Source organism: Glycine max, chromosome 7 (assembly GCF_000004515.6).
Source record: "Glycine max cultivar Williams 82 chromosome 7, Glycine_max_v4.0, whole genome shotgun sequence".
Classification (NCBI taxonomy): Eukaryota; Viridiplantae; Streptophyta; class Magnoliopsida; order Fabales; family Fabaceae; genus Glycine; species Glycine max.
Window position 1 is genome coordinate 36,531,324 of NC_038243.2, and position 12,942 is coordinate 36,544,265.

Below are 12,942 nucleotides of genomic sequence, written 5' to 3' on the forward strand. Positions count from 1 at the left end.
AAGAATATATGACAGCAAAAGTTTCAATTTGAACGGAAGAGATTTTTGTGAGATTCACGTAATATTTTTTTTTTCTTTTCTCTTTTCACTCCCTTTCCTCCAAAGAGTAGAAACCGACGTTTTCCCCTCAACTCTCAAGTACAGGAACAGATTTTATCAAATTTTGAACTAAGTATTTATAATTTAACATTTTTAATTCAACTTTTAAGAATTTAAAATGTTGTAACTATAAATCCTTAAAAAACATATAAAGTTATTGCACCTTTGTTACTAACTAAGTACTATGGAATTCACTATTTTCACTCTTTAGTTTGGAAGAGACAGGTGATGGGGAGAGAACACGTGGGTGTGTTTCATGCTTTTGCTTATAGCTACTGGTCAATGCTTTTGTTTCAGGTTACAGCATTATCAATTGATGTTAGTCTAAACCCACCGGCCTGTTTCTTACAGCAGAGGGAGATAATGGAGTAGATAAAAATAATGAAATTGTCTGTTACAGCAGATTCATTACAGAAATAAATTTAAAATTATTGGGCTTGTTTCTATTGCTTACTCTCGACTGAAGTAAAAGAACACACACATATATATATATATATATATATATATATATATATATATATATATATATATATATATAAATTTAATTAATTTCACTTTTACTTAATGACATTATTTTTAAAATATTTTTTTATTTAATTATAATTTTATTTTATTCATGATATTAAATTTGAATAAATGATATTTTTGACATTATTATTATTAAATGATTTTAATTAACCTTTTTAATTAGTATAAAAATATTTAATTTTACTTATATATGATTATAAAGGAATTATTATATTTTTATTTATTTTTATTCATCTTTCTCTCTCTATTTATTTTTTCTTTATTTTACTTCAATCAAACATTTATTTCTCATTTATTTGTATTTTTTATTTTTTTTATTTTTATCTATTCTATTTCTCTCTTCTCTACCAAACATAACAACAAAGCTACAATTTTCATATTTATTTAAATAATACAATTTTCATAGTTAAATGATATATATTTCAGAATAAATATTTTTAAGAATATGAATTTTGTGAAAAAGAAGACAAAAATGAAAGAAAATAAAATTTACTCAGCCAACAATCTTTAAAAATATGTGTTAGTTTTAAATATTTAATTATATTTTTAAAAAATATAAAAGCTGTAAAAAAATATTCAAAACACCATAATTGAAAACTTGATAACATTATAAAAATTTATAGGTCAATTTAATTATAAAAAAAATATTTGATAAAGGGAATGTGTCCTGATTAAATGTGAGAGACTAAGAATAAGTGGATATTTTGATTTTAGAAGTTTTCCAATATCTTCCATTTCAAAAACAAAAAAAAAAAGTTTCCAATATCTTCATTCTCATGAAAATGTTAATACGCTTTTTATTGAGATATAGCTATGGGTATTTTTTTTATTCAAAGTAATTTTATTTGAGTAAAGTAAAATTATTATAAGATAAGTTTTATTCCTTCTAAATTTAAATATAAGTATAAAAAAAAGGTCCAACTTTGAAAGACTAAAATATGAGTAAATTTTAACTATTTCAATCCTATTTAAGGTTACTAGTCCAAAAGTACCTTTAAGTTTAAATTTCAGCATAATCTTCAATAAATACGATTAATTAGAGTAGATTTAGAAATGTAGTTTTTCTGTAAAATTAAAAAAATTAAATAAACATAATTAATTTCTTAATCAATGTGAAGTCATGTATTTTTTTTCTTATATTTGACTTCAAACTTCTTTATCAGAGTAAAATTTATCTTTCAAATATTAATATTTAACATAGTTGAAATTAAGACTCAAATTCAAAACTATCAATTAAATTAAAAGGATTTAATATGTCGTTAGTCAAAATGATAATGAATTTAAATTCTTAGTCTAACATAAAGTTCAGGATCATCAATCATTAAATACTTTCTAATAATAATAAAGTAAAAAATAAAAAATTAAGAGAATCTTGTACCCAAGAGCAGATGATCAACGATTAACTTTTGGGGCACTTCCTATTCTTTTTTTCATATATATATAAAAGTAATTATTTTTATTTAGAGGTTTAATTGTGTAAATAATGTCAAAGGTTGTTATAATGTACTTTTAATGTTGTAATCACTTTTTTGTTCACCATAATATTGGTGTCAAGTATTGATAGCTTAAATTACTTGTATAAACCAATGTTGGTTTTTAAAGGTTGTCATTGTCAACACAACATTTTTCTTCTTCTATTTTCTAACTATTTGAAAGGAAATTATTTTTCAGCATTGTTGGTTATTATTGTTGTAAAAGATAATTTAGTGAATAGCATAATCTTTATAATTTATTAAGCAATACATTTTTTGAACATAATATGATTTTAATTTTATAAAAATATATGCTTACCAGATATATCAATTTTTATTATAAATTCATTAGGATTCATGGTGGCGCGTGAAGTTAGTGATTAATTGTTATTTATAATTTTGGGTCTTTAAAAAAATATTTAATTTATCTTCTTTGTAAATATATTCTTTATTTTATATGTTTAGATTATTTTAAAAATATGTAATTATAAATACATAGTATAAATTTTGATGTTAATTAATATATTTATTAAATGAATTTTAATTTTCATATTTATGCCTCAGTTGTTAAATTCTGGGTCCACCCTGCTTGTACCAATTGATACACATTCAATGATAACATTTTTACGTACGCTTTAACAATCAGTAATTCTTTATTAAACAAAAAAAAATCATTGATTATCCCAAAAGAAAAAAAAAATCCGTATGTTGAAAGATTAATGAATATCTGTTTACAGAAGTTTTTAACAATATCTTCATTTTCTTGAAGACGGCAGTATGCTTTAATAATTAGTGATTAATACATTTACATATTATTCTTACTTGAAATATAAATACAACAATTGTGAGTCCCGGAATGCAATTCACATAAACTTATTATTATAAAAAAAATATAACAATTTTTCCATTTTTCAAATCAAATAGAAGACGTGGTTAAATATTAATTAGAAATTTTATAATTAAATGGAATATGTAGTTAAATATTAACCATTAATTACTAGATCACTCCTTTCATAAAAGAAAGTGAGTTGATAGCATAAATGGGAGAATAAAGTCATGAAGCTTTAGATGGAACATATTTGTTACTCAATTTGTGTCTTTTCTTTTAACAAAATTCTTATTGAATATTTTTAAGTTTATATTTTTATTTAGTAAATATGTGTTTATTCTAAAAATAAAGATGAATTGAGAGTAAAACATAGAATTTTGATGAATGAAATGATTAAAAAATTGAGACAGTGGTCACTTATTGAAAATATAATTATTAAAAATTTAAATTGATTAAGTGCTATATATAAATTAGTCTTGAATAAAATTATAATTCTCCATGTAAATGAGTTGAACAAAATTATAATCTCTATAAATATATTTTAATGTCAAACTTACCAAAATTTAAACTAAACGTTAAATAAATTTAAATTTTAAACTTAAATTAATTTATTTAATTAAAAAATAAGTTTAACTAAAAATTTAATAAATTAAATACAAAAAGTACACAAATACCTTAATATCAACTCAATCATAATAATTACAAGTATACTTTTTTTATTCCTACAGGCTACATGTATAGCAACATATCTAAATGCACAAAAAATAATACGTGGCCCCATTGGTAGTTACTCACATTTTTCACATTTACAAGTGTGGTGGAATCAGTATCAATGGTCGCCTCTGATTTGGATTTTTGTTACCTAATTTAGCAGTACCATATAATTTCGCGAGCAAAAGTAAATTTTGATGTACAAATCAATAAAGGAAAGTTGCAAGTGTGATCCAATAATTATCAATATTGTCCACGTCGAAAGTGTTATCCAATACATATCAATAATGGCAACTTTAATTTAAAGTTGTGATCCGATAAATATAGTCCTGTATTTGTATGTGTTTTTTTATCAACAAAAATTAATTTATTAGTTTGATTAGAAATACAAAAATTAATTTATTAGTTTATTAGAAATATCAGGGAAAGAAATTCGAAGAAATAACTTCTTTTTTCCCTCTTCTTCCTTTATCATAAGTTCACTTTTCAGTCACTAGTTCAATCTTACATCTCTCCCTAAACTTCATGAAATATGGTAACAGATGTTGTAGTTTTTTTTATCCGTACGAAGATACTTAATTTCAACAAAGACCAGTGTGGTAATAATAAAGTTAATTGGCAAGAAATTTCATTCATGATAGATTAGAGGTGGGGGACAGTGAGTACAATTAGATGGTCTCGTAAGTGAAGCTTAATTAATTGAAGAGAGCCTTAATTTATGTTCCCAAAAGGAAGAAGAGTTCAAATGATAATAGAAGTTGTTTAATGTCCTCCATCTGTATCCTCAATCAGGTATATAGATGGAAACATCATTAATCTTTACTCTTACCCTACTAGCAAATACATGGATATTTGCTTATGCTTTGCCTAGAAGTCTAGCTAGTCATACAATTTTAAGAACCAAACCAAACTGAATATGGTGTGTTGAATATTATTATATATGCTGAACCAAAGAAACCCTCAACCACCTGAAGACACTATTCCAAATTAAACATGAAATGAAAAATAAATAAATATCCAGGAATAGATGAGAAAATGTGTGCCTTGGCAGTGCACTAGTGAATTAGCATAACTTGAGTTGTCATTTTTTGAGATTTTTTAAGGTATACTTTGATTTTTTATGATTATTTTAAGTATAAAAGTTTGCAGGTTATGAATTCTTTATATTTTTTTTAATATAAGGCAGGTAATGTACATCAATAATAACTTATTGGATCAACCTCTATTTACCTGATAACATTAATTTGGAGTGTCTAATTATATTTATCAAAAATCTATACCCTTTTCTTTTTTTTTCAGCAAAACAAAATACTTTATAAATATATGATGGGCATAAGAAATACCGTACAGTAACCTGTGATGGTTAATTAGTTAATATTTATGATATGAACCAGAAATATTTAATAACCATCAATACCTCCCAGTAAACTACACACCCACAACCAATCAAGAAAGCAAACTCCCCTTTTCTTATTTAAACCTGAGCTATAAAAAAATGAATTGGAAAAAATACGGGTATAAATATTGAGGCATTGGCATAACATACCAATCTAACTAAAAGTATGATACCACGACCTAGCCAGAGGCAAAACTGCAGTGAACATACAAGTGTATGTATAGTTGTAGAATCATCAAGAGAAGTGAACATATTCACTAACATGGGTGGCAAAGCATTTCTTCGAACCAAATTATCTTTCGTTGGTTAACTAATAGTTAAACTATTCTTTTCAATTAATATATATTAATTAAAAGGAGATTAGGGGTTATATTGCATTATAAACAAATGTAACAATAAAACAAACAATTTAACAAACATTTATTATAACAATAACATAGTATCCCTCAAAGATGAAAGGGATCTATTAAGTTCCAAGGCAAATAACTACACCTACAGCACACTAATTTTTATATTATTATGTGTGACTATTGTTAATATGTTGCTCAACGGAAATCAGAAGTATCTCCAATATTCCACACACCAAGAAAAAATGGTTTTTAGAGCCAGAAGATTTCTAATTTTACAAAGTGAGTCCTTAATCAGTTAGTGACCAAATATGAGACCAATTTTAGCAAGTAGCTAAAGTTTTAGTCGCTGATTGTTGATTCCAATTTAGACACTGATTTAAAAACCGATTAGATGACTGGTTTTTTTAGATTTTTTTTTGTTATCACATGTGTACATAACCTAAGCCTTCACCAAATAGCTTAAGTTTTCTTTGGAGTTTGAAATTTCCAATCTAGATCTCCATTAAAACGTGAAATAAAACCCTCAAATCTAGATCAATATTTAAATAGCATGCCAAACCCATATGTGTAGTGTTAGGCAAAAAAAATCAAATTGTGCCAAAATTAATAATGAGACAATTCAAACCCTTTAGTCCTTGGAAACTCACATTACTTTAGAACCTTTAGGTGGAGATAGATAACTTAAATTTTTCACGACTCACAATTAAAATACCTACTAATACAAATGTCATGAGTAGGGATGCTAAGAATATGCATACTTGCAAGTATTTGTTCTCATCTTGAAGAAAAATACACATTTTGGTCGAATATCAATATGAATATTACTCGTCATTGGTGTAGGTAACTATAAAGATGAAAGTTGTGATGATAAAAGTGATAATAATTGTAATAGTTAGGGATGAATCTTTATTCGGACATATGGGGACATGGTCATCTAACCAATGGCCCAATATATTAAATAATTTTAATAGTACATTTTTTCACCTCATTTTCTCTCTCAAACTTACTATAAAAGACAATAATATCTCAGAAGAGAAATACGCAAATGATTAACCATGGCTTCTTCTACATCACATCCATCCTTTTGGTCCCTCCTGAACCTGTCTGCATCCATTCCCATTTCTTCTTCCGTATGCATGTTCCCACCGTCTAAAAAACCTAGCAAAGCAACAAAACGGCGTCATGCTTGGGAAGTAGCATGCAATGGTAACCCTAGAAATAGGAGGGACATTCTGATCGGCCTTGGAGGACTCTATGGTGCTACAACAAGTCTCACAAGTAACAACACTGGTTCTGCATTTGGTGCTTCATTGTCGCCTCCAGATCCAACTAACTGCGTTCAACCGGACCCAGAAAAAGACCCTTTTTGCCCACCACCCCCCTTCAAAGACTACGAGCTCCCTCCACACGATGACAAGACATTACCCCTTCGAATTAGACCAGCTGCTCATTTGGTCACTGATGATTACATAGCCAAGTACGAGGAAGCCGTGAGGCGCATGCAAGACCTTCCACCTGATGATCCTCGCAGTTTCATGCAACAGGCCAATGTCCACCGTGCCTACTGCGATGGTCGCGGCTATAATCAAAAGGGCTTCGCTGACTACAAGCTTGACGTTCACGGCTCCTGGATATTCTTTCCTTGGCACCGCTGGTATCTCTATTTCTATGAGAAAATCTTGGGGAAGATGATCGATGACCCCACTTTCGCTCTTCCGTTTTGGAACTGGGACAATCCCGCCGGCATGAGAATCCCTCCCATTTTCACAGACAAAAGTTCACCTCTCTACGACGAACACAGGAATAGCGATCATGTAAATGCTTTCATCGACCTAGACTACAAGAAGGACCATTCTCCTGTGAAACCTCCTCAAACAATTATATGGCCGCCAGTGGTGAAAAAGAATAACTCGATCGTCGACAACTTGATCGTCAACAACTTGATAAAAGTTTATACGGCAGTTGCAAGCAAAACCAACTCTAGCCCAGACTCCTTCCTCGGGCCAGCATTCGAAGTTGGTTCTGATCCTAAGAAACACTTTGGATCTCTGGAATCTTTGCACAATACTGTCCACAGCTGGACCGGTGAATTAGAAAAACCTAACCACGACATGGGGTTGTTGGCTACGGCTGCAAGAGATCCCATTTTCTTTGCTCACCATTCAAACGTCGATAGGATGTGGAACATATGGAAGACAGAATTGCTGGATGGAAGAAGATTTGATCACAAAAGTGACGAATGGTTGGAATCCAGTTTCTTCTTCTACGACGAGAACAGTAACTATGTGCGTGTGAAGGTCAAAGACTGCCTCGACTCCAAGAAGATGGGGTATGATTACCAACGTGTTGACCTTCCATGGCTGTTGGCTGGGGAACTCATCAAACCAAAGAAGGAGATTATTCCCCTTCGTTCAAAACCAGAAGCTTCAACATTCAAGACATTACAGCTCCCTCTCCTTCTGGAATCCATTGAGCGTACAAACGTGAAGAGGCCGAAGCCGCGATCCAGGAACGAGAATGAAGAAGAAGAAGGCGTAGAAGAGGTGTTAGTGATAGATGTTGAGTACGATAGCACTGATGGTGTGAGGTTTGATGTGTTCATCAACGACCAAGGCGATAATGAGATTGGACCCCAGGATTCAGAGTTTGCGGGAAGCTTTGTGACTTTGCCTCACTCGCCGCATGTCAACCATAACAACATCACCAGAGCTTCTTTCAAATTGCCATTAACGTATCAGTTGAAAGACTTGGGAGTAACAAAAGACGATGATAGTATTTCTGTCACACTGGCTCCCATATATGGAGACAAGCCTGTTACAATTAAGGACGTAAGGATAAAGCGTGTTTATCCTGAGGTAGACGATGAATAAATCTAAATTATGTGTGTGCTACTGCTAGGGTTTGTTTCTCCGGGGATACTCTATTTGTCATTTGTTGTTTCTTAATTAGTGTGTTGTAGTTATTTGCCTTGGAACTTAATAGATCCCTTTCATCTTTGAGGGATACTATGATATTGTTATAATAAATGTTTGTTAAATTGTTTGTTTTATTGTTACATTTGTTTATAATACAATATAACTCCTAATCTCCTTTTAATTAATATATATTAATGGAAAAGAATGAATGAAAAGAATAGTTTAACTATTAGTTAACCAAACTACGAAGAAAGATAACTTGGTTCGAAGAAATGCTTTGCCACCCATGTTAGTGAATATGTTCACTTCTATTGATGACTCTACAACTATACATACACTTGTATGTTCACTGCAGTTTTGCCTCTAGCTAGGTCGTGGTATCATACTTTTAGCTATATTGGTATGTTATGCCAATTCCTCAGTATTTATACCCGTATTTTTTCCAATTCTTGTTTTATAGCTCAGGTTTAAATAAGGAAAGGAGAGTTTGTTTCTTGATTGGTTGAGTGTGTAGTTTACTTGGAGGTATTGATGGTTATTAAATATTTCTGATTCATATCATAAATACTAACTAATTAACCATCACAGGCTGGCGAGGATAGGAGGTTGTACAAAATCTACCAGTTTTTTTTTTGTGTGTACTATACGGTATTTCTTATGCCCATCATATGTTTATAAAGTATTTGTTTTGCTGAAAAAAAAGGGTATGCAATTGATAATATTAATTTCTTAACCAATCAATTTATATGTCATTTTTCTATTAATTTTTTCTTCAAATTAGTATTAGATTATTATTTTTAAAGATTTTAAAATTGTAACTTTTTTAAATTAGATAATATGATTAAAGATAACTTTAGAAGTCTGAATCCTAATTTTTTTTAATTACTTTTAACACTTTTATTTATTTTTTAAATGTAAGACCTCAATATTCGTATGAGTACTCTTTTTCGTCCCTTTCTTTAACCTTAACCTTCTATTTGGATGAAGGATTTGAAAATTTATAAGAAATTCAAATACATAATATTTTAATTGTCTTGATTTAAATTCTTTCCATTTAATAAATATTTTGTTTGGATGAAGTAATTTAATTTCAATGAAATTCAAAATTTCATTTTAAAATATTTATTTAAAACTTAAAATTTCAATATTAAATAAAAATAATATTAGTCATTTTTTCAATAAAAATTTCAACATGAAGGTTCAGGATGGTGGCAGCGTGAAAAGGTCACCAACACCATAGGAACACAAAACGTGTTGAGAGAGAACAAAGGACTAGTGTGTGAGAGGAGAGAATTTGAAATTCTTACCAATTAGGTGAAATTTCAATTCCTACTATTTTAGTCTATTAAAATTATTTTTAAAAATTGATGTAAATTTAAATTCTTTAAAATCTTCTATCCAAACAATTAAATTATGATAGGAGTATTTCAAATTCACTAAAAAAAATGAATTGACTTGATTAAATACTACATTCAAACACACTGTAAAGATGTTTTTATTAATTTATCCACAATCGACTGTGCATTAATTACATTAAAGGGGAGGACAAAATTCACAGTTTTTCTAATTTCTCACAACCTATAAAAAAATTCTAACAACGATTTTGAAACCATTTTATAATTAACATAGTGCAGAAAGAGAACAGATGAACAACAATACAAAGACTCGTTGAACAGTAATGCTGATGGGATCACCACAAAAAAAACATTAAATATTGATATTTTCACATAAACAATGAATGATATTGATATTATTTTTTTATAAAAAGAGTTAAAAGTAACTAAAAATATTTTAGGGTTCAAACTTTTAAAGTTATCTTTAATCATACCTTTAATCACATAAACATGGACTAATTTGAAAAACAAAAAAAAATTTAAGAGAAAATTACATGTAATTTTATTGGTAAAAAAAACTAATAGTATCAAAATTCCCAAAATTATTAGAGACGTCATAGAAAATCTAAAAGTATATTAATCTTTGCTTTTTTCTTTTAACAAAAAAGACATAAGTCATAATTAAAAAAGAAAGTCACATATTTATAAAGTTCCAAACAACTATAATAACAAATAATGTATTTATGTTCAATAAGTCAAAGTGACATAATCACATTGAGACACTCTTATTTGCTCGCCATCCATGAAATCATAACTTTCTCCAACATAACTTCCATTTTGGTTCAAATTTTCCATAGCATCCTATATCATCGATCTTCATCCATCATCCAAATGTAATTCATCTTAGACAATATTAATGTAAATATAAGTTAGCAACTAACATCTACTGGTGTCATCAATTAAAAAAAAAAAAAAGTTATAAACAAGAACTTACCAATGTCATCTGAAATGGATTGGATAGCCATATTTGCGAGGGTGAATCATTAAGTAATGCATTAATCTTACCATTAGTTAAGAATGATGGTGACTTTTCCAATATCTAATTAGCATGCTCATGGTCATCAATAATTTCAAAATTCTTAGGATCGGATAATAATTTTTCTTTTTCAATGGATTCCTAAGTTTATTAATTTGGTCATTAACAAATAATCAACATAAAAAAAATCAAAGATGTATTTAAAAATGAAAAAAAAGTTTAAAAACCTAATATCAGGAAATCAATATTCTCAACAATGTTGCAGGTTCTATACTAGTTGAACAACCTAAGAATATTGAGTTTAGAACATGCAAGAGTGCGAAAACCAGTTGGGTTCATTTTCTATTTCTATAATTTTGAAATATACCACTTTTAAGCCTGAAAAGTTTAAATATAGCATTATCTGAACGTTATTAGATAGCGCTTTCAAATCAAAAGTGATGTATTTCAAAATTAGAGGAACTTAAAAATGGACCGAAAAAAGACTTACACCAGCACTCCTTAATCAATAAAGCAAACCCAACCCCTTCAGCAACACCGAGTTAAGGCATGCTTCAGATGAAGAACCCCTTGAAAAAATCCGCGCAGAACTATGGTTATCTACTGCCCCACCCATACATCTAACCCCGAGATGATTAAGTTCATTCTATATATAGATTCCAATTTACTATATTTATGAACCATATATATTCTTGCTGAACATACACTACAACAGATTCCATCAGGCCATCCCAAAATTTAGATGAAATGAACCAATCCTGAATGCTGCTAAAATCTAGCCATAAGCAGAAGGATTAACAAACTATATTTGAAAATAAGCATATCCTTTTATTACCTTTGGCCAACATCCATTTCCATGACAGGAATTTAATCCTATATGCAATATAGACAAACTATTACATTGTTTATTTATTTAAAAGAAAGGTCTCATTTCTTTGTTTCGAAAGCGACCACACAAAAATCCATACTCTTTTCTTCTTCAAACTTGAGCTATGAAAGAAGAAATGGAAAAAAATGCTAGTATAAATTTTGAGGAAGAGGCATAATTAAAAATACCAGGACAGCAAAATATGATGCCAGACCCTATTGGCAATCAACTTTTTATGTATGTCAATTTGTAATTATTATAACAACATGATGAATTTTTAGAAATGGAAAACTAAATTGATGTTTTTAAAAATAAAAAAAAATTGAGGACCAATTTTTACGATATATTAATATATAGACCTTGTTCACGTTTGATTGAAAGTATATATAGAGATTAAAAATATATTGTTTCTTTTAATTTATTATATTTCCTTTCATAAAAACACATAATAATATTAATGTGTTGGGTTTAATTTTTATACAGTGTTAATGTAATTTTTTTTACACATTATCAATTAACTAATTAAAAATCATTGTAGATATGAATTTGAAGATGATTTTTGTAAAATTTATCCACCTTATATACATGCGAATTTATAATTAGTTGATAAATATATAAAGACTCTTTAGAGTGCAAAGAGTACTATTTTCTGTATTACATTATTAAAAATAAAACAAACAATTTAAGATACATTTGTCATGTACAGATGGAGTTATTAGTTTAAGAAGAAAGTAAAAGATGAAAAGGATTTTAAGTACTAACGAAAATAACTGGAATATGATGAAACACAATAAGACACGTGACAGAAGAATATATTTAATTTAATTATTTGTATCGAATAAAATTCAACTTAATTAGTATATTTCATAAAATACAATTGGTAAAAAAATTTGATCAATTAATTGTTAAAAAGTAAGAAAATTTTAATTATTTGTAACGAATAAAAGTCAAGTGAAGTGTTTTTAAGAAAAATTGTTAAAAAATAACGAATAAAATTGGATTTTTTACAAAATGTTTTATTAAATTCTTTACCCCTCTCCTAACTATGTTTTGTCTTGTTGGTAGTTATTGAAGCAACAGAGACACAGGAGGAAGTTAGAGTGCATCTGGTGAAAAAGATTAAAAAAAGTAAAATATCTTATAAAAATTAAAATAAAAAAGTGTAAATTTACAAGAATAAAATTTAAAAAATAAATTTAAAAAAAATTAAAAAATACTAACTTAGACGGAGAAAAACATATTAATTTAAGGCATCCAAGGAAGCAATAAATATAAATATGAATAAGCAGGGCCAGGAGGTAGCAGCAGTACTAGTGAGAATAAATATGTATGATATCCCCCAGAAAAGCATGCAACGGGGAGCACATCATAAAATGTTCCAGTCCATTAAACCTCACACTGAGC

The 12,942-nt window shown here is 28.6% G+C and overlaps 1 protein-coding gene across 1 annotated transcript; it reads left to right on the forward strand.

Moving 5' to 3' along the window:
• The first annotated feature begins 6,266 nt into the window (after positions 1–6,266).
• LOC100803874 (polyphenol oxidase II, chloroplastic) lies at positions 6,267–8,434 on the forward strand. Its single transcript, XM_006583745.4, has one exon. It carries the CDS (start codon positions 6,441–6,443, stop codon positions 8,253–8,255), a length of 1,815 nt encoding a protein of 604 aa, XP_006583808.1. The 5' UTR covers positions 6,267–6,440; the 3' UTR covers positions 8,256–8,434.
• The last annotated feature ends 4,508 nt before the right edge of the window (positions 8,435–12,942 follow it).